The sequence below is a fragment of the Anolis carolinensis genome, chromosome 6 (assembly GCF_035594765.1).
Source record: "Anolis carolinensis isolate JA03-04 chromosome 6, rAnoCar3.1.pri, whole genome shotgun sequence".
NCBI classification, from domain to species: domain Eukaryota; kingdom Metazoa; phylum Chordata; class Lepidosauria; order Squamata; family Dactyloidae; genus Anolis; species Anolis carolinensis.
In genome coordinates, this window is record NC_085846.1 from 111,611,367 (window position 1) to 111,634,464 (window position 23,098).

Genomic DNA, 23,098 nt, shown 5'->3' on the forward strand with positions numbered 1-23,098 from the left:
GTCACATGTTCTGTATTAGAAACTAAAGCTGATGTGGTCTCTCTAATGCAGTTTTCTGAATCAGCACCCCAAATAACCAAACCGAATCTAAAGTTGATCAAAAACCGATTTGTAAACCTTTTGGTACTAATGTTGGAGAGTGGGCCCTGGTTAAAGTGGTCCCAGGTCAAGTGTGTGGCAGAATGAAAATCATACGTAGTTTTTTTTAGTAATTATTTTTTATTTACATACATGAACAACTTTCAGTAAAACAAAACACAAAAGCAATGAACATTTTACAAACACATAACCCCCCACCAAGGCCTGAACAAGTATCATTTCCTTTACCATAAGATTTTATAAGTCAACCATTAAACAAATGTCATATCCAAAATTCCTGACCAACATGATTATATTGTTTTCCTTTTTCACTTTCTAGAACATATTTCATAAAAACTGACCAGTATAAATCAAAATCAGATCTATTAGTTTCTCCCCTGAACACCCTCATTTCCATTAATAATTTATCATTTAAGGCTACATTCCATACCTCGCCATACCATGCTTCTAGTGTAAGATTGGTTACTATCTTCCAATTCCTTGCAATTATGAGTCTTGCCACTGTGAGTAGGATAATCACCAATTCTTTCTTTTCCATTTCTGAATTCAACTTTGTGGCATCCATTAATAATGCTAACCTAGCATCCGGAGTGATGTTTGTTCCTATAATGTTACTGATTTCTATAAATATGTTGTTCCAAAATCTCTTCAACTGGAGGCATTCCCACCATAGATGAAATTGTGTCCCTTTGTGCATGCCACATCTCCAACAGAGGTTACTTTGCTTCCTATCCATCTGGTGTAGTTTAACCGGTGTGGTATACCATCTCCATATGACATTATATACATTTTCTTTTAATCTTATTGACAAATTTTTAACCACTCTCCACTTTAAAACCCTTTTCCAATCGAAGTCCATCAGAGGCCCTAGGTCTCCTTCCCATACTTTTTCTAACAGCTTCAGCCCTATTTCTTCCCCTATTAATCCATTGTATACTTTCCCAATTGATCCTTTCCCTGATATTTCTTGCTTTTTAAGTTTACTTAGCCATTCCTCATATTTATTTAGCTCCCTACATCTGGGATTTTTACCTAACCAGTCCTTTTCCCAATTATAGAGTTGTTGGATCTCAAACCAATTCAGGGCACCTTGTTGTTCTAACTTGTTAAACTCACCCCTCAAATTTTGTATCCATTCCTTCCATGAAAGAGCCGTTTCCACCTCCACTAATTTTTTATTCTTAAGTTTAATTCTCAGGTCTTCTGAGAAATTTTCCAGTAAGACTATTGGAGTTAGGAGAGAAACTCCTGGAAATATCTTGTTTTTTAACTTAGCCCATGTTTCCATAACATCTTTAGCCAGATTATTTTTACACCACTTAATTATTTTGCCAGTTTTTGATATGAAAAAGCATTTCCCTATAATCTCTTTGACCAGTCCACACACTGTCTTGCCAGAGAAAAGATAAGCCATGCTGATAATCAGTAAAGAACAATAAATTTACTCTTCAAAATGCAGAGCAACATATATACAGTCATTTCAACAGTTGCATTGACTCACACAATCTCCTTTGAGAGACATTCAAATGGTCCTTAGATGTCCATGCAAAACGTCTTCCTCCAGCAGTCCAGGAGCAAGCCTCCTCTCTTGCTAAGCTCCTGCTTAGAAAGATGTAAATCAACTGTCCCTAACTGAATGGCCAAATATTTTAGGCTCCGAATCCCATCATCATCATCATCATCATCATCATCATCATCATTATCCCATGGGTAATGGGAGTTGTGGTCCAATCCACATGAAGAATTTGGGGTTAGTAAAAGCTTATGTTGGAGCCCTAGGTGACGCAGCGGGTTAAACTGTTGAGCTGTTGAACTTGCTGACTGAAAGGTCAGTGTTTCGAATCTGGAGAGCAGGGTAAACTCCCACTATTAGACCCAGGTTCTGCCAACCTAGCAGCTCGAAAACATGCAAATGTGAGTAGATCAATAGGTACCGCTCCGGCGGGAAGCTAACGGTTCTCCATGCAGTCATGCTGGCCACATGACCTTGGAGGTGTCTATGGACAATGCCAGCTCTTTGGCTTAGAAATGGAGATGAGCACCAACCCCAGAGTCAGACTCGACTAGAGTTAATGTCAGGGGAAAACCTTTAACTTTACTAAAGGCTTATGTTAACAGCTTAAAAAATTGGAGAGTTCTTTCTCCCTTTATCTGCAAAATAAAAATTTACAAACCACAAATGTTACAACTAAATGTTGACCAAATGTAGTTATGGTTTTAATAAAACCCCACAGGCACATCATGTCATGTTGCAAAATTATGGGGGAGACTGTATTCTAGAAAGAGAAACGTCTTGAAAGGGATTTTTTCCTTTTGTCAAATTTCTATCAGTTATCTCTCAAGTCTATCTAATTTATCTAGAGGAAAACATACTAAGTTAAGAAGTATTAAAAACTTGCTAAAGGGAAGTGAAACTGTGTTGAGAATTATATACATTTTCATTTTTTTTGTCTTATTGAAAGAAAGAATAAAAAGTATAAACTGACAAATAAGCTAAACTGCCACAGTAGAAGCCTTCAGTTCCCAAACTTCTAGAAAAGACACCCTAATAGCCAATTAAATCTCAGTGTTATAACTCTATATTCCCAATGTTCAAATGTTGGCATGATGATAGGGTTTTTAGTCTATTGAATGGTGGCCATTTGTGTCTCCAGCAGCGAAATAGAAATCTTTTTGCCTCTGAAAGGGCACCGGGAATCCATTTCAACTGACCATAAGTTAATTTTCAAGATGCAGGCAAAGGGTTTAAGAGGCCATAACAGTATGAGAAAGTCAAATATGGTTAAAAACAAAATTATTTCTATTGATGATTTTCCCCAAAGGAATCACTATAATCAGGCATAACCAGAACATATCCTTGAAAGATGCATTTAGAGAATTACATCACCAGCAGTTAGTGGATACACTGAAAACGTTTACTAAATAAATGTTGTGTCATCCAATACATATAAAATAAGAGTGTTGGCGTTTATAAGCTGGAGTCTATATCCCATATATCATATGGATTTTATGTATCCATATATCACAGGCAAAATCCACAATCCACTGGTTATGCAAGATGGGTCTAGCTCAGGCATGGGCAAACTTTGGCCATCCAGGTGTTTTGGACTTCAACTCCCGCAATTCCTAACAGCCTACCGGCTGGGTTGCTGTGAGCTTTCTGGGCTGTATGGCCATGTTCCAGAAGCATTCTCTCCTGACATTTCGGCCACATCTATAGCAGGCATCCTCAGAGGTTGTGAGGTATATTTGAAAAACTAAGCAAGGAAGGTTTCTATATCTGTGAAAGGTCTAGCGTGGGAGAAAAACTCTTGCCTGTTGGAGGCAAGTGTGAATGTTGCCATTGGCCACATTGATTAGCATTTATTGGCCTTGCAACTCAAGGTCTGGCTAATTCCTACCTGGGGGAATCCTTTGTTGGGAGGTGTTAGCTGGTCCTGATTGTTTCATGTCTGGAATTCCCATTTTCAGAGTGTTGTTCTACCGGCTGTTAGGAATTGTGGGAGTTTGCCCACAAGTCCAAAGTTTGCCCCTGCCTGGTCTAGCTGATATTTACTCATTCCAAATGTTGCATTTATTGATCAGCAATATTTATGAAAAATGTTGCTGTTTCATTTTTCACCTAAATTCAGTAGGCTTTTCTAATGAGGCACTCAAGTTTGCAAGGGCATATATATCTATATAACAACTTTGTTGAAATTGAAGATGCTGCTATTCTGAAGGAGTTACCAGAAATTAATCACAAGGACCAACCAGTTGATTCAGAGTAAGCCCCAAGTTTGTACATGAGTTTCCATGGCTGATTGGGGATTTGAAGCCTAATCTCCGGATCATAGACCCAACATTCAAACCCCTACACCATACTGACCCTCTTAATCATCTAGAAAAGGGATTCTCACATTTTAGGGGATGAAAGTTTTGGAATCGATGATCTAGAACAAGGGTCCTCAAACTTTTTAAGCAGAAGGCCACAATCCTTCAGACTGTTGAGGGGCTAAATTATCATTTGGAAAAAAATACGAACTAATTCCCATGTACACTGCACATAGCTTATTTGTAGTGCAAAAACAACAATGAAAGAACAATACAATATTTAAAAATAAAAACAATTTTAACCAACATAAACTTATCAAGATTTCAGTGGGAAGTGTGGGCCTGCTTCTGACTAATGAGATAGTCAAGTTAATTAGGATTGTTGTTTCAGACTTTGGGCGAGCCTACGTCTAAAACTGAGGGCAGGGGCCAAATAAATGACCTTGGAGGGCCCATCCGGCCCACAGGCCTTAGTTTGGGGACCCGATCTAGAATTTTATCCTAAAGTGTCAAATCTAGAGTTGACCACCTATTTAGAGCCAACATTATCTCAGGAATCAATTTACTCAAATTTAACCCAATCAATATTTTTGGAAATCAGTATTCCTAAACAGATAATGTCTGAGCATGACCAGAATTGTAAGTATACTCTGTGATGTAATGTCTCCCACTGATATCAATTTGGGTTTTGACCCGTTAATTGAGATATGATAGATCTTCAAAAAACTATTTTTCATTAATGCTGGAACAGAAGGTCTGGGTTGTCTGTTTTGCTTGCCTGCTTGCAAAGAAAGAGTGTTTGCGAGTGGATACTCTGGAGGAGTTTGCAACAACTGGTAAAGCAAAAGTACAGATGTTCCAGTAACAGCTTTCCTTTGCTGTTTTTATTGTTAACAAGTTTATTAATGTTCTTAATCATTTATCGACTAAGTGAGAAAAAAAACAATAATTATTCTTGTTTATAGCTTGCTCTGTCTTGTCTTGTCTTCTTCCCTTCCTTTGCCTCAAAGCATTTTCTGAATATATAACATAAGCAGCTGATTGTATCCTCTCTGGAAGTGACAAATTAAGTATAACAAAGCAAAAAGGGAAAACAGGAAATGGCATAAATAATGTAACTGTTTCTCTCCTTAGTAGCAATACAGCTTGATGTAACTGCCCAAAGCTTATATATACTTGCTGCCCATAGGAGCAGTTTTTTTAATCATGTCAGAGCGACTTGAGAAATACTGCACGCTTCAGGTGTGAGAGAATTGGCCGTCTACAAAGACGTTGCCCAGAGTACGCCTGGATGTGTTACCATCCTGCTGGGAGGCTTCTCTCATGTCCCTGCAAGCTAGAGCTGACAGATGGGAGCTCATCCCATCTCGCAGATTCAAACTGTTTTCAAACTTTAGGTCAGCAACCCAACCTTCAGGCCAGCAGTTCAGCTGGCACAAGGGTTTAACCCATTACGCCATCACGACTCCTACTAGCATTTATTGGTATAAATGTATTACTGGTAGTATGTTGGCAAAAAAGCTCAAAGGTTTTCTGCACATCAAGCTAGAGCTCATCACTTCCCAGCACCAGTCAAACAGGCTGTTATCATTAATGATCCTTTCCTATTATGTTGTATCGCCTTATTGCCTGGCCAAGGGAAGCAGGTCAGGAAGAATAATATGTGATAAGTTAATGGTTTTCCTGTAAAGCGATACTCTACATTTCTGTTTTTAGAAGTAGAGTAAGATGCAGAATTTTGAAACATTCCTAAACACATGGAAAGAATTTGTGTAGTATGCTAATGAACAGCTTAACCTAGGAATTCCCTGGAACAGATTTTGAGCTCTTGCAGGTAGGTATGCTGTGAGGTTAGCTGTGTGATTGCAATAAAAAAACCTATGGTCTCTGCCCCTGAGGCAATATCCAACTGTATTGTCCTATTAGCCTAAAATAATATTGGGTTGCTGTGAGGTTTCCGGGCTGTATGGATATGTTCCAGAAACATTCTCTCCTGATGTTTTGCCCACATCAATGGCAGGCACCCTCAGAGGTTGTGAGATCATACATGTGACAAAACGTCAGGAGATAATGCTTCTGGAACATGGCCTGGAAAACTCACAGCAACCCAACTTTCAACAACACACTAAAATATTATTGCTTTTGTGGATGCAAGTGGATCAAAGAGTTGCTGATAACCAATTGTTAAATGACAAAAAGATCCCATCTCCTTATCAGCCTCAGTTCAGAGAATCATAGATTCAGACTTGAAAGAGACCCCAAGGGCCATCCAATCCAACCTCCTTACATGCAGGAATACACAATCAAAGCCCCCCTGACAGAGGGCCATCTAGGTTCTGCTTAAATCCCTCCAGAGAAGGGGACTCCACTGCCAAACTGCTCTTACTATCAGGAGGTTCTCCTTAATGTTTGGGTGGAATCTTTTTTCCTGCAATTTGAATCCATTGCTCCACGTCCTGTGTCTCCAGAGCAGCAGAAAACAAGTTTGCTCCCATGTTAAAGAAACCTGTGGAATAAAAGGCTAGAATACAAGTTGAATTAAATTTTGGAGTCCAAAATACATTTCCAGCCTCTGAATTATTTTCATTCTGTCTTTTGCACCATACTGTCGTCTGAGGATCTGACCGTAAATTATGATTTATTTCATTCACAGGATAGTCCCCAGAATGATTATGTGGCATGTCTTTTCCATGTGTGAGATCATAGACATATGCAGAAAAAGAAAAAAAAAATCCACGTGTGTAGATGTTAAACATTTACATTGGCGTCATCTCTTACTGAAATAACAAATCTCATATGGGTAGTGGTTTACAATCCACTCCCCCACATAACACCCAGACTGAGAGATTTAGCAGAACATACATCTTCTCCCAGTAGAATAACAAACACTCTTTTAAGTCTGGAGTCTTTATGAGCTCAAGCAAAGGCAAATGGAAATAGTGCTTAAACCTGCAAGGCATCTTGACTGAACTGATAAATGTATAAACATGATTTTTTAAAAAATATATTAATCATATCTGTGCTGATCCCTTGCATGAGAAATCTACACCTTAATACTTCTGAAGATGGGGAAAGGCAATAAATGGGATATATTCTTCCCATGAGAGGACATGACTTACAAAATGGCATGAAAAGGCAGTGTGCATAGTTGTCACTCTTTCAACAACACTGAAGTTTCACACACAGCAACTATATCAATAGACCTTAAACTGCAGGATGGAAATAAAAAGAGCAGGACCAACAGATAAATAGAGCAAACTAGAGGGATACTCTTGCCTATGCCTTCAGCAGACAGTGGGTACTGGGTGTACTATCCAGGTGTGATCCGCACGGCAATAATTTGAACCAGAAAATGCTTTCCTTTATACAAGCATGTTTTAATGGGGGGTAACAATGTTATGAAACATTGAAAATTCCCCCAAAAGCCGTGAATAGAAACATTCTGAAATTCAGTGGGCTAAAAATGGTAAATGTGTTCTCCCATTGTAGCAAGCTTCACCCAATAGCTTAAAAAAATGAGGGTGAAAGGAGCCCCTGAAGTTTCTCCAATTATAGTAATTTATGTGCAATTTCTGTAACTAAATAGTAACGGCATTTCATTACTCTCATTATAGTAATGAATTTTTCACTAACTATACTTTAGAAACACAATGCCAACATCCCAGTTTTGCAATGACTTTTTAACCATTTTTAATGGATCGCACATCCCTAGTGTCTCCGCTTTCTCTGGATTTGCATGACAGAATTTGTGGGGCAGTTGGCATTTCAACTCATTCAGCGATGGCTTTGTATGATACTTTAAAAAAAAAGTTATTCTTTATATAATGACGAAAAAGGTCTTGCCAGTTTGCTTTCTTTCATTTAAAATAAATGATAAAGAAACTGTGTGGGCATGTGTTCTTGAAACCTGAGAATATTAGAGCTATACTTACTAGTATATTAGTGTTATGCTTCTAATAACCTCCTGCAAACTTCCTGTGCACTTTAAAGGCTCTTGAAATCTCACATAGGGAATGTTATGTCTCTCGAATCTCTTGTAACAAAAGGTTCTGCGCATTGGTAAAATATAACAGAAGCTGGCGGTAAATAGGAGAAGTTTAATCACTTGTATACTGACGTTTCCTCTCTGCTGAGGGCAATTCAAAAATTGACTGGCTTTAATCCTCCTTCCTTTTGTGTTGTCTTAATATATAGGCAGGAATGTGTGGCCACAGAAGAGAGTCCACAAGTGTTCTTCTGCTGCTGTGAGGGGAACTACTGCAATGAGAAATTCACTCACTTACCTGAAGTCAGCGGTCCGGAAGGTGAGACTTTTGTTTGTCAAGAACTAAAAACTTTGTATCGAAAGTGGGTTTCTGTTAACCTTGCCTTCCCTGGCTAGACAACCTAATCATGGAACCTGATTAGAGTGGTGACATCAGACAGTATGAAGTTGAGAAGTTATGCAAGATAATTTGTACAGAAAGTATTTTATTAGTTTCCCAGTCTTCCAAGTGAGGTTAGTTGCACGGCAGTTACCCAGATCATAGGCAAAGGATATAAAGTCTTCTAGAAACTCTTCTAAAATGTTTTGGGTCATGCCACAAGTTATGTTTGTGAGAAGTGAAGTATATAGGCAGATTTACCCAGGTCAAGCGAAAAAAAAAAACTCTGTCAATTTATATTTAATGTGTTGTTGAAGGGTTTCATGGCCGGAATCATTGGGTTGCTGTGAGTTTTCCAGGCTGTATGACCATGTTCCAGAAGCATTCTCTCCTGACATTTCACCCACATCTATGGCAGGCATCCTCAAAGGTTGTGAGGTCTGTTGAAAACTAGACAAGTGGGGTTTATATATCTGTGGAATGTCCAGGATGGGAGAAAGAACTCTTGTCTAGTGGAGGCAAGTGTGAATGTTGCAACTGGCCACCTTGATTAGCATTGAATGCTTAGTTTCCAACAGACCTCACAACCTGAGGATGCCTACCATAGATGTGGGCAAAATGTCAGGAGAGAATGCATCTGGAACATGGCCATACAGCCTGGAAAACTCACAGCAATCCAACTGATAGTTAAATGCCATGAAAATGTGAGGACACCGTGATTCCTCAAAGGGAGTCATTAGAGATGTGAAACATGCATGTAGAAGTCTCCTTACTATGACAAGTCAAGTAAGGATCATGTAGTATCCTTTGAACTCATATTTCTAGCTCAAGAAGGTTGGCTTTAAAGCACCAGCAGAATCCCAGTTATGTCCTGAATATTCCTTGTCTTGGTTATAATCACAAACGTCCTAAATTGGAGGCTTTTAAGCAGAGGCTAGATGGCCTTCTGTCGGGGGTGCTTTGAATTTGATTTCCTGCTTCTTGGCAGGGGGTTGGACTGGATGGCCCATGAGGTCTCTTCCAACTCTACTATTCTATGATGATATGATATTCCATTTGCCTAATGACAAAAGGCAAGCCCACTGCAACAGGTTGACTGTCTTTGTTTTATTTTCCACCAACCAGCAGAACAAAAACGATTGCCTTCTTGCTGTCCTCTTATCCGTATGCAAAAACCTCTCTATTCTAACCGGATTTAGGAATTGGCTGTAAGGGATTTTAACAGTGTGACATTCTATTTTTGCTTTTTTAAATGGATTTATTTTAAAAGTTTTAATTCTGTAGCTGATTTAATTATATTCAACAATGACTTAAATAGGGTCATTTCTTTCTTTGCATGTGCTTTTATATCTTTTGCTTTTTAATTTTTGTAAATTGCTTTGGGTTCCAGTGGGAAAGATGGGATATAAATGTATTTTAAAATAATCACTACTAATACAATTATTATTGGGTTGTGTGTTTTCCGGGCTATATGGCCATGTTCCAGAAGTATTCTCTCCTGACATTTCACCCACATAGATGGATACCAGCCATCTGGAACATGGCCATATAGCCCGGAAAACACACAACAACTCTGTGATTCCGGCCATGAAAACCTTTGACAACACAATTATTATTATTGTTATTTATTCAGAAGTGCTTGGTTTTTCCTGTGGATAGCTAACTTGGTATATCTGTCTTCTATTCCATAAACATTTTGAAGGCAGACTGCAGGCATCAATAGCCATTCCATCATAAAGAGCACATCTTTATACTCTTAAAAATTCATAAAACTGCTATCCTCTTTTCCCCTCCAGTCGTATATGAGCCTCCTCCACCGACTCCCTCTCTGCTCAACATTCTGGTTTACTCTCTGCTTCCAATCATTGCCCTCTCCATCGCCATTCTCCTGGCCTTCTGGATGTATCGTCATCGCAAGCCGCCGTACGGACATGTTGATATTAGTGAGGTATGTAAGAAGTGAGCTAGAACTAACAGTTAATAGTGGTTTCAGATGGTAAGACTGTTTCAGGTTCTACAAACTGTCTCTGAGAAGCAGTTGGCTGCATCAAGATGTTCTGCAAATTCCCATGGCTATCATGCTTTCAACAAACCTTAGATACAGCTGTCTAAAATGGCTGAAAATATTAATACAGGAATAGGATGGTAAAACATCTGGGCATCCCCTGGGCAACGTCCTTGCAGACAATCAATTATCTCACACCAGAAGCGACTTGCAATTTTTCAAGTCACTCAATAAAAAAGGACTTCCAACTGTCCCATGGCTGTTCTATCCTATGGCGTTAAGGAACAACAGGTTTCCAGTATGCAGATCAACTCAAATGTAAGCTCTGCTGAAACAAGCCTTGGGTATACAAAGCACAGTTACAGAATCTGTAACATTTCCTACCTTGTGTTGTCAAAGGCTTTCATGGCCAGAATCACTGGGTTGCTGTGAGTTTTCCATACTGTATGGCCATGTTCCAGAAGCATTCTCTACTGATGTTTCAGCCACATCAATAGCAGGCATCCTCACAGCTTGTGAGGTCTGTTAGAAACTAGGCAAGTGGGGTTATATATCTGTGGAATAATATCCAGGGTGGGAGAAAGACCTCTTGTCTGTTGGAGGCAAGTGTGAATGTTGCAATTTGCCACTTTGATTAGCATTTAATGGCCTTTCAGCTTCAAAGCTTGACTGCTTCCTGCCTGGGGGAAACAGGGAAATTCCAGGCATGAAACAATCATGGCCAGCGAACACCTTCCAACAAAGGACTCCCCCAGGTAGGAAGCAGCTTTGAAGCTGAAAGGCCATTAAATGCTAGTAAAGGTGGCCACTTGCAACATTCACACTTGTCTCAAACAGACAAGAGTTCTTTATCCCATCCTGGACATTGTTCCACAGATATATAAACCTCATTTGCCTAGTTTCCAACAGACCTCATAACCTCTGAGGATGCCTGCCATAGATGTTGCCAAAACGTCAGGAGATGATGCTTCTGCAACATGGTCATACAGCCTGGAAAACTCACAGCAACCCAGTGATTCTGGCCATGAAAGCCATAGTAACAGAATTAAATAGTCGAGTCTTCAAATGGTAGAATGGATTGTACAACTTCAGACCACATCCATGGAGTTACATTTTAAAAATCTCTCTGAAACCTCTTCAAATGGAAAGTAGCACTGTCAGGATAGGATCAGCTGGAACCCTTCTTAGTGTTTTGCTAGATTGCTTTAATTGCAGTGGGAGGAAAATTGAATCAGGCCAGTCATAAGTCTAAGCCACCCAAACCTTTGAAACATTACTTTTTAAAACTTCTGTGTTTGTTTTTTGAAAGAGCTACTTTAAGTTTGTTCAATTTCCATTTGAAAGATGTTTTTTAGAGAAGTGCATTAGCCTGATTTAACTTTTCAAACTAATGCTTTTAGTCAGAATAAGTGGTAGAAGACCAAACTCATTGGGAGATCTAATGTCCATAATGTCATTTCTTAAAAAGGCAGCCTTGGATTTGTATGGAGGGGATACAATAGTATTGGGTTATTCACTTGAATTGAGAACACAGCATATTGTCTTCTTTTTTAAATGCAGGCCTGGACAGCAGACTCCATTTAATATTATCAAGGCCAACTTTTGCTATGGCAATACTTTTATGTACAGGAAAGAGGGAATGTTGCACATTTTCTTTCACTACAATGTATGTAGGCAACAATTACATATTTCCAAGTATATATTATCCAGAAAAGGGGTGAGGGAAAAAAAGATTAAATAATATGAAAGGAGATGAGGAAAACTTCAATAACATAAAGGAGATGAGGAAATATAAACTTTTGAGGGGAAAAGTATTCAAGTCCCAAGACATGTGCACACAAAGAGTTGACTAAAAGCATCTTCTTTCCAGAGGTGGTTAAAGTACAAGATAAGGCAGGCATCATCAAACTGCAGCCCTCCAACTGATAGTTTTGGAAATAAGCAGACTTCTTTAAAAGTAACATGGTTTACTCACAAACTATGTATTCAGCATACAGGTACTTGCTTATCAGTGCAGTTACAGATAGGATTTGAAGTCGTTTCTCTGTGTAGATAACACATAGCATCTTTCTTACAATCAACAGTCCAGTCTAAAGCATCTCTCTGGTCTGAGAGTCTAACAGAGTTTCTCTTTCTACATTGAAAGTCTAATGGCTTCTGCATCTATTGGCATCTCAAAGCATATATCTGTATCTACTCTACCGAAGTTCTACTGAAGCATACTGTTCCCAAAATGGAGTCTGAGTCCGGAACAATCCCAGATCTGATCACATGGTCTGCAGTCCCTCCCACAACAAAAAGTTGAGGAAAACTACATACCAACACACACATATACAACACAGTAAACAATCTGAATTATATACATAACAATTTTTAATTGTGTCAGAAGTGACTTGAGAACATACTACAAATTGCTTCTGGTGTGAGAGAATTGGTTGTCTACAGATAACTAGCGGAGGCTTGAAGAAGATTGCTATTTCCAGCAGTTTGGGCTTCCAACTCCCAGAATTCCTGAAGGTTGAACAAGCTTGATAAGTCTTCTGGGAGTTGGAGGCCCCAAACAACTGGAGGGCCACAGTTTGAGGAAGCCTGAGCTTAGGCCTAAAGGCCTGAAAACAAGGCAGATCTGCTTACCAAAAAGCAGAAAGTGAAGCAAGGCAAGTCAAGGAAGACAAGAACTCTGGTCTTCTAAGCTAGAGATACTTCTTGTTTGAATAAAATCTCTACATTTTCTTGTCTTTCAATTGGCCCCTCTTTCCTTTTCCCTAGTTGCTCACTGGAATTTGGTTCTGGACAAATGCATAAGCATAGGGGGAAGAAAATGTGCAGAGAGTGTCAATTATTTTCAGGAAATGATGGAAACCAAACTTTACCTGGAAATAAGGGCATGCCATCTTTCCCTACTGCCCTTTTTTTCAAATAGCTTTGTCAACCTAACTGCTTTTTGCTTCATCTTAGCAACCTCAGACTTTGCTTCAGTTTATTCATACCATCGTCCATTTCTTCTTCTTAGGACCCAGGGCTGCCGCCACCTTCTCCTCTGGTTGGACTTAAGCCATTGCAATTACTAGAGATCAAGGCAAGAGGCCGCTTTGGTTGTGTCTGGAAGGCGCAGCTGATGAATGACTATGTAGCAGTGAAAATCTTCCCCATACAGGTGAGTGTGGGATTGCATCGCTTTCACCTGTTGCTTGAAGCATATTCCAAGTCTCTAACTGGCAAATAATTTATCTGGCAGTATGGACTCATATAATCCAATGAATATACATCACCAGTAGCCACTAGCTATTCCAGATAGGCTACCTACAACTGAATTGTCTATTTAAGATCAGCATTTTATTTATATTTAATCACTTTGTTTTCTTGATTGTTTCACTGTAATGTAATATCTTGGCTTATTTTATCTATAACATTTATAGATTTTCCTGATAAAAAATAAAACAATGTAATAATGAAATGAAATATCATCATGCACACTTCTGTTGCAAAGTGCTGTGGGTGCAAATATTGAATGTTGTCATTGACACTTTGAATGTTGTGCTTTTGAAGGAATCTGTTGTTTGGTTTGCTTGTTGCCAACTTAAGGACAAAACAAGATCAATTAGGCATGGGGACAACATGGAGGAAAGGGAAAGAATTTAAGGAATATGTATCTAGTTTTTGCATTCCTTCTAAATGCTTTCTATACAGAATATTCACTTGTATGTTCTGAGAATTTTTGTTTTTTGGATTGGGTAGAAAAGTCTTTATGTTTGTAGAAAGTGGATGAGGTTATAGAAACACTACAAAAAACACTGTGCAAGCCCCCCCCCCCCCCCCCCCGCCCAAACAATCCATTGGAGTTAGGAGTTTGAAGGAGTTGCTAAGTAGTCTTATGCCTCTTCCACATAGCTGAATAAAATCCCACATTTTCTGCTTTGAACTAGAATATATTGCAGTGTGGACTCAGATAACCAAATTCATATTCTGGGTTATACAGCTATGTGGAGGGGCCCTTAGTTACAAATTTCTAGTTCATCTCAGGATAACTACAAAACTACAGACTTCCCATAAGTCAAGAAATGATAGTTGAACTAGTTTATGTCTGTAGTGTAGCTGTACCCTGAGAAATCTTTAGACATTCTGCTTTATGCTTTAATCCTTCACAATTAGTTTGCCATGATGGATTTAAAGACGGCGATTTCCATGTCATCTGTTCTAGGCCAACTCTGACTAACTAGTGGGATATTTTCTCCTAATCCAGATTAGAAAGCTGTAACTGTTAAGATTATACACAAAAGGTTTAAATCTGGTTAGCGTCTACATAGTCCTTGTTCTTTTATAGGCCTCTTTTGAATATCTCAAGCTAAATTTTAACAGCACAATTCTATAATGTCTATTCAGAGGGAAGCCTCGCTGAATCCAACAAGAATTATTCCCAGGTGCATAGAGTTGCAGCTATATTTCTTAATTACTGTACATAGTTTGCTTAAATCTTGCTTAATTTGCACATGTGGATAGATAGGGCACAGCCTATCTAGTCACAGAGGGTGAACAACCTTTTTCTTAAGATTATATGGAGTAGAGTTGTGCACGGATCTGTTTATAGCCATTTCCTTCAGCCAATCTGGCTTCTTTGGTTTGTTTGGGTGCCTGTAACGGCAAGGACCCAGCCATCATGTATTTCTGTCCATAATGGGACCCTGTGGCAGCCGATCTCGGCTTCTCCTCCCCAATTCGACATCACAGTTTAATCTTTTTTATGAATCCCAGCAAACAAAAATAAAACCCTTATTCTCTGAAAATTACTACCACCTAGTTACCTCTCCTCTTGAGTAGAAAGTAGAAATAGCTCTAAGGAAGCATTAAACCCAAAGCAGAAAGGAGATTGAAGAGTGCAAAGAAAATAGGGTTTATTTTAAGAAAGCCCAGGAAGGATAGCTCCAGGTCATTGCTCTTCCTTACCTGGAAGTGGGAAGCCTCCTTTAAATGCTTTGGAAAAAGTGCATGGTGTGGTGCAAGCCTGGGAGAGAAAGTGTGCACGCCTGCCTGCAGCATCTCTCCTCTAGAGTAGAAATAGCTTAAATGCCTACAATGAAGGGAAAGGGAGCCTGGAAGGTTCCATCCATAATGGGCTAGATAGAAAATGAATCTTTCGGCTCCCCAGAGCGAAAACAGATTTCTTCCCTTCTGAATTTGGGAGGCTCCAGAAAAATGGATCAGGGCCCCCACCGAAATCTGAGACATTGCGGTTTACCCGGATTGCATAAGCCTAATAGACTCTATAGGCTCCATCCAACAAAGGTTCATCTTCAAAACATCAGAAAACTTGTTGATTCCTATGATTTATTCTAGGAAGTTATCTATTATATTGGTTGGAAATATATGGTCTTCTAGTTTTTGCTGGACTGCAACTCCCGATATTCTTCATCACTTACTGTGTTGGCCAGGACTGCTGAACCTTGCATTTAATCTCCACTGGACAGCAGCATGATTCCCACCACTGATCTACAACAGGATGATATCACAGATGCATAGGACTTATTTTTCCAACCATTCCTCTTTTTCCCTGCCTCCATCCTCTCTTGTAGGATAAGCAGTCCTGGCAGAGCGAGCGGGAGATTTTCAACACCCCAGGCATGAAGCATGAAAACCTCTTGCAGTTTATTGCAGCAGAGAAGCGAGGAACCAACCTGGAGACAGAGCTGTGGCTGATCACAGCTTTTCATGACAAGGTAAGAGATATGTGAATACGCTGTCATCTTGATAGCTGCAAAAAGGCCTAAAGTAAATTGAAGTAAAAACAAATAAAATAACAAATAGCTGACCTGCCACTTTCCCCCATCTGTCTCCCCTTGCATAGAGCTAGGACAGGTCAGGTCCTTTTATGACTAGTCTTCTATTGTTCCATTCTGGTAGTACAAATGTCAAAAGAAGTTGGTGCTAAATTCGTTGCCTTGTAGTTGATTCAGTCCTAAACCCTCCTATATAGTTGGGAAATTTGGAGTGTATCTGTCAGTCTGATGACTGTGAGTTGGAAGCCATAGTAGAGTGCAGAAGAACAATTCTGAGAGATATAATCCCTTTGAACCTTGTATCCCACATAAGGCAAATGTCAGACCAGTGGTTTGTGAATTTTATGTCTAATGTGCATAATAAAAACACGAAATTTACTTTGTAAAAAGATAGAAAAGAAAATCCTCTTTACTGATGATGTGATCTGGGATTTGGGAAGCTTGTCAAGTTGCATCCTCAAGATTCAAAAATCAGAAAAGGTTATTGGTCCATCTCCTGTACATCTACTAGACCTGACCTGGAAGCCCATTTCTCAAAAAGGCTTCTTCCTTTGTTGTTTAGCATTACAATCTATTACAGAATGACAACTCATTTGAAACTCAATAATTTGACCTTTGTTTTGCCCAGGATTATTCATTTTCAGGTAACTATGTATATACAAGCAATCTTAAAGTGCTCAGTTTTCCTTGGATTGTGTCCATTCCCACTATAGTATGCTTTGTAAATAACTAGTTCCAATAAGGGTCTCTGACAAAATTTGATATTTCCTGTTGAATTCCTTCCAGGGCTCTCTGACTGACTACCTGAAGGGAAACATTATTAGTTGGAATGAACTCTGTCATATGGCTGAAACAATGGCTCATGGACTCTCCTACCTGCATGAAGATGTCCCTTGGTGTAAAGGAGGACACAAACCTGCTATAGCACACAGGCATGTCTCTTCTTTTTTGCATAGATGATTGCAACATGGCTCCTGATGAAATATCACACTCTGCATCTATGATGAAGCTTCTGGAATGCTAGGCCAGTTCTGTGTTAAGAGAATGACAGAATGCATGTGTTATCTTTCACAACATATCTCTTTATCAGACAGAAGGAGAGGTCTACTAGCTCTTTATACACTGTTTGTAAGTTTTCCTAAAGCATCTGCCTAGTTGCTTGCAAGAGGGAACTGAAATAGTTCAGCAAGACGTTTCTCACAATCTGGATTTCCCTTCCTGCAAGTAGGGCTGTGAATTAGATTCAAGGTTCTACATGATCATTTTTGATGATCTTACATGGGTGGTAAGCTCAGTGCGCACATAATTAAGAAATGTTCTAAAATACCGAATCTGGGTATTTAATCTTGCAAAAAGGAAGAGAGGAAGAGCTAAAACCTTCCTACTCTTGTTCAATGTCTTTGCTTAGCCAAAGAATTGATCTTTAGAGATCCGCAAAGTTTTATGAGTCACATTGCCTTCCAGGGCTTTCTCTGTGCCACCCAGGTACTGAGCACCTATTCCTTGCCATTGGACAAGATCATGCATGCCTGGACCAGCTCTGGGAAATGTGGCTGTAAAACAAATAATGGATTTGCTCTTCCCATAGTAACAAATCCATTGGCTACCCCTTCAGCCTGAAATGGTCCCCCCCCCCAATTTATCTCTGACATCTACCATTTATCTCTGGCATAAGGATAGTGTTGTGTGATACTTTATATGTATACTGTCATGATGCATTGTGAGCACAACAAAGTTGTATTGCTGAAGTTGTATTTAGCTCCCTTGTATATGTAGGAGCCAGTCTTGAAACTTGCTTTGAGTACCAAAGAAAGAAAAGGGGAGGTAGATGTCTCTTGAGCAAGCCCTGCTTGATGCATGCCATAAGTGCAAATTACAATAGAATACAGAACAAAGAAACTCTACAAGACAATAGAGAACAAAGAAATATCATCTTTACATTATGACAAAACTGGTTTTTGCTTACATTAAATACAAAACGCAAAGACTGTTGAAAAGCAATGTGTTCTTCCCAATGTATTGGACTATAATTCCATGGCACCATTACCAGCAGCTGTGCTCACTTGTGATGACTGTAGTTATAGTACAACACATCTGGGGGTGCTATCAGTTTAGTAGACGTAGTGAACAAGAGATGAAAAGGAAATGTAGGGTGGATAGGATAAAATGAATATTCAATGCAAGGCAAAGAATGAAAATCTGCATCTCACATTTCATTTTAGGAGCTTAGGACAGCATGTGTGGCTATTTTATCCTCACACATCAGCGGGGCTCTGGAAGCCACAAGAAAGGATTTGGGGGCCACATGGAACTATACCTCTGTCCTAAAATGGGCTGCACAATTTTTGCAACATGCAGGGCTTCCATGGCAAATGAAAAGGGTTCCATTATAGAAAGTGTGAAAAATATTGTTCAGCTTTTTGGTGCAGCACTGCCCCCTAATGTGCATTAAAAATAAACTGCAGGCAAGAAGTGACTATGGTTTTCATAATTGCTCTCTTTTTTAAAGAATCAATATAAAAATTGTTTTTTTATTTTATTACCTACTCTTTTCTTGTGTCTACCCCCCAACAAAAGTGAAAAGATACATTTTAAATGAGTAATATCTTAAAATTCTAATTCTGGCACCAAATTCCTCATTGACCCCTATTAGTTTGTGGCTTGGAGTCTTTCTGGTGTGGGCATAAGAGCTGGCATAAGACAAGTATTACTTTGTACCTAGTAGCCCCAAATGGCTTGGGACTGTGTTATTTGAGAACTGCATCCTCATTGTTTCTGCTGTATCAAAATATATGTTTTATTGTGGTGTATCTCTGCCATGGAGGAAGAGGAAGGCAATGGCAAATGTCTTCCAAACAAATCCTACTGACAGGTTTGCTTTAGGGTCAGCATTGACTGAAAACAACTTGAAGGCAAACAATAAAAATGATGAACAATAAACTGCCATGTGGGTGGCCTTAAAAAGTCAACACTTTCCCAATAAATAAGCGAAATGGTTTTTGCAGGTTCTTTTTATCCCTTAACAAGCATCTTTAAGCTAACAGGCAAGTTTATAAAAGTAATACAGTGAAATTATCCAATAGTTTCAATGCTTAATAGAGATTGTCACATTCCCCCACTCAGTTTTGCAAATAAGCATTTTTTAATCTGTGCTCCCATTTTTAACATGCCTCCAGCACAAGGGGAGAGCTTGCACTCTTGCTTCCCTTCAGAAATTGTAGGGACAGTCCTCCCATAAGGCATCCTGTGCCCTGGGAATTCACTGAACTCTTCCCTACCCCAGTGCGTGCACGCTCTCTCTCTTTGCTGCGGTGTCTCTCTTTGTAACAGATTCTGACAGGACATTTCAGAAAACAATTGTATCTGCCCTCATTAATTATCTCGCATGCCCCCCCTCCCTCCGCCCAGTTGTCCTGCGATCTGACCGGCAGGGTTGCCACAGTGAACTGAATTGATGGCAGGAGAATTATAATGCTGAGCACACATGGGCTTGCCATCTGCTGCCTAAGGTCTGTAATTTAATTATATGCATCCCTTTCTCTCCACCCCCATTGAAAATGCTGGAAAGTCTGGGAATGACTTAATAAGCAGGACTTTTACTTGGGTAGGTGAGGGCAAAATGTGTGCCCAATATAATCCTCTCTCTGAAAGGAATTGGGCCATTTAGAAACTGTAACCGAGCTTCTCAAGGAAAACATTGTCTCAAGAGCTAAAAATCAGTAGAATGAGAAGGGAATTCAGAAAATTGACCTGTAGGATGATTTGCCTTCCAAGTTCTCTTTTTTTCTTTGTTTATTAATATTTCCCTTGCTGGAAATCTCTGTATTTTTGCAGCCAGTCCCAAAATTCCTGTAGACAACAAACAAAAGAAGATTGTTGCTAAGCGCAGTTATCGATCAGTTGCATCTGTTGCTGTTTTTCAAAAATGTGGGGTATGTGAAACACCTCTTTATTCCTTCCCTGCTGCTCTTCTTTTTGTAGGGACTTCAAGAGCAAAAATGTATTGTTGAAGAGTGACTTGACAGCTGTGCTAGCTGACTTTGGATTGGCTGTACGGTTTGAACCTGGAAAACCTCCAGGAGATACCCATGGACAGGTAAACACTGAAACTTAAAGAAATTTTGTTTCATGTCACCTCCTTTTGCAATACAAAAGGGGCCTTTGTTCTATAGTAAACACCATTCACATTTAGCCCTGTAGCTTGTGTTTTCTGCAAGCAAAAGAAGTCTACTATAAAGTCTTGCAGGTTTACTACCTCCCGAATTTTCTTAATTCGATCTTTAGCTGAAAACTGAAAAGAGCTATCTAGCCTCTTATCTCAATTTTCATAGTTCATAGTCATGCCATGAGTGAGTTTCCCTATTGAAATCCTTGCAGCTTTAACTAACTTCATAAAGTCATCCAGTTTGAAACACAAAGAGTAAATTTCTTCTTTTTTGTTAATAGTTTGGATGCTTTTGGAGGGTAACAACATTTTCATTGAGGGTGGCCAGCCTTTCCTCCTCCTTTGATGCCATTCAGTCTCGATGACTAAAGTTGTTTTTCTGCCTCAGGTGGGAACAAGGAGGTACATGGCTCCTGAGGTCTTAGAGGGAGCAATAAACTTCCAGAGAGACGCTTTCCTAAGAATAGACATGTATGCAATGGGGCTAGTCTTGTGGGAGTTGGTCTCCAGATGCAGAGCAGCTGACGGTGAGTATCAAAACCTCCGTTCTGTTTAGAGTTTCAGAAATAATTCTGCCATTTCTAGTTTCAGAAAAATAGTATCAAGGCCCATGCCACAATGGAATCTCTACAATGCAGTGGGAGCTTACACAAGTTGAGAGAATTTCCAATTTGTAAATTTAATTTAATTTAACTTTTGCCTTTCTGCTAAAAGAATAGTAGCAGATATATATGGATAACAAAATAACATTTGTCAGTGGTGGTTTGGATGACAACAGACAAATTGAGGCTTAAGCCAGACAAGACAGAGGTGTTCCTAGCCAACTGAAAAGTAGATCAGGGAACAGGGTTTCAGCATGTGTTGGACAGGTTGTAAACCTGAATAATTTAAATAAGTAAATAATAATCTAGTTTATATTATTTGCTGGCAAGTTTCATTTAAAGAGGTAAAAGCTCTGTTCATCCTTTCAGAGCTTTCTGAGGCCCTTCCACACAGCCATATAACCCAGAATATCAAGGTAGATAACCCACAATATCTGCTTGGAACTGGGTTATTTGAGTCCACACTGCCATATAATCCAGTTCAATGTGGATTTTATACAGCTGTGTGGAAGGGGCCTGAGTTTGGTGACATATTTAATGCAATACTCTCCATGTGGTTATTAAAAATAATATTCCAATTGAATATTTGCTTTTATTTGAAATGGGTTTCAAAGTGTCAAATACAATATTTTGATTCTGGCTGCACAAATTTTCCCCCATTTATGAGCTTGCTGTCTGTTGGTTTCATGATTGTTTATGGAACAATGCCAGTGCCTGTAATATGCTCGCTCAGCTAGTGTTGGATATAAGCCATTATGCTTTATTCTCTTTTAGAGTATTGTGTCTATGTTTTCAGTATTGGCTGCAATACATTTGTAGTTTCTGATGCCCAGAGAATGGGATCATAATCTAGACAAATGAGTGTTTTCTGCCTCCAAATCATAATGTAATGCTACAGAAATGATCTTGAGTTAACCCTCAAGCCTTCACACTCCAGGTCTATAAAGGCATGGAGTGGTGAGTAAAAACATTCACTTCATTTTTCAACTAGTTGTGTTAAAATTATTTTTAAATCCAAACTAATGGTGGTCCGCTGTAATTATGATTTAAGATAACGAACACAATTCAAACATGGTTACTGATTACAACTTTTTTCCCTAAAGAGGATTCTAACCAAGTTGCTTGGTATGGATGAAATAAGTAATTTGAATGTGCTTTTGCTGCATGGTAGGGGGTTGGACTAGATGCGGTCTCTTTCAACTCTATTACTCTATGGTTCTAAGTAATCATAGCAAGTTGAAATGGAGGCTTATGAAATGAAGGAATACAGACACAAGGAAGATCGGAAGTTACATAGTGGGACTCTTATTTATTTATTACAAGTATTTATATCCCGCCCTTCTCACTCCCGAGGGGGGACTCAGGGCACCCTTACAATTAGCATAATTAGACACTGAACAAACCAATATAAAACATCATATATAAAAACAATTACAGTTAGTTAAAACATCCATATAAATATACATTCAAGGGCACATTCCAAATCATGATCCAGGTCTGTCCATTATTCATCTTAATTTCATTTTACAGTTAGTGCTGCTTCTATTGCTCAAAGGCCTGAGTTTATTTTTTTTAGCAATAGAGACTCTTTGAGCAATAGAGACGCTTGGTAGATCTCTCCCTATCCCGTTCCCTTACTCCCTTTTCCTATTACCTTTCCCTTCCCTCTTTATATTTTTGTTTTGCTCTGTCTTTTTTTTTTACCCTTTACCTTTTTCCTTATCTACCCACTCCTGCTATACCCTTTAGAGCTATGCTATTTTATTTTATGTACAAAAGAAAGCTAAATAAATATGATATTAAAAAAGAAAAGAAATGGAGGCTTGTCCTTGGTAAAAAGGACAGGCGAGCAGCTTGGAATAACTTTTGAAATTTACTGTAAGTGAAATGAAATTATGAAGTACCACATCTGAGTGTTTGCAAATACAGTAGAGTCTTACTTATCCAAGCTAAACGGGCCAGCAGAAGCTTGGATAAGTGAATAACTTGGATAATAAGGAGGGATTAAAGAAAAGCCTATTAAACATCAAATTAGGTTATGATTTTACAAATTAAGCACCAAAACTTCATGTTATACAACAAATTTAGCACCAAAATATCACGATATATTGAAAACATTGACTACAAAAATGGCTTGGATTATCCAGAGGCTTGGATAAGCGAGGCTTGGATAAGTGAGACTCTACTGTATGACAAAACTTCTGGTAGGTGGAGTTTGAGCTTTTGAGATTCATTGCAGATACCTCTTATTAGAGATGCCTGGGAATTTTGAGTTT

The 23,098-nt window shown here is 39.0% G+C and overlaps 1 protein-coding gene and 1 long non-coding RNA gene across 3 annotated transcripts in view; one reads left to right on the plus strand and one right to left on the minus strand.

Annotated features, from left to right (window-relative positions):
- acvr2b (activin A receptor type 2B) overlaps positions 1-23,098 on the plus strand; it is a 158,857-nt gene that overhangs the window by 123,137 nt on the left and 12,622 nt on the right. Inside the window, exons 3-9 of the mRNA XM_062957915.1 lie at positions 8,107-8,216; positions 10,073-10,224; positions 13,295-13,438; positions 15,852-15,995; positions 16,842-16,987; positions 20,037-20,151; positions 20,609-20,747. Of these exons, the coding sequence (XP_062813985.1) occupies positions 8,107-8,216; positions 10,073-10,224; positions 13,295-13,438; positions 15,852-15,995; positions 16,842-16,987; positions 20,037-20,151; positions 20,609-20,747 (950 nt within the window). The remainder of the gene's footprint in view (positions 1-8,106; positions 8,217-10,072; positions 10,225-13,294; positions 13,439-15,851; positions 15,996-16,841; positions 16,988-20,036; positions 20,152-20,608; positions 20,748-23,098) is intronic.
- LOC134292570 (uncharacterized) overlaps positions 1-23,098 on the minus strand; it is a 64,009-nt gene that overhangs the window by 20,857 nt on the left and 20,054 nt on the right. The window contains exons 2-4 of one of the 2 annotated variants that reach the window (XR_009999812.1): positions 19,806-19,904; positions 16,932-17,086; positions 15,931-16,042 (exon numbers count right to left, since the gene is read on the minus strand). This is a non-coding gene — a long non-coding RNA (uncharacterized LOC134292570). Of the gene's footprint in view, positions 1-15,930; positions 16,043-16,931; positions 17,087-19,805; positions 19,905-23,098 lie in introns of those variants that run through there. The other variant, XR_009999811.1, reaches the window with a different exon arrangement.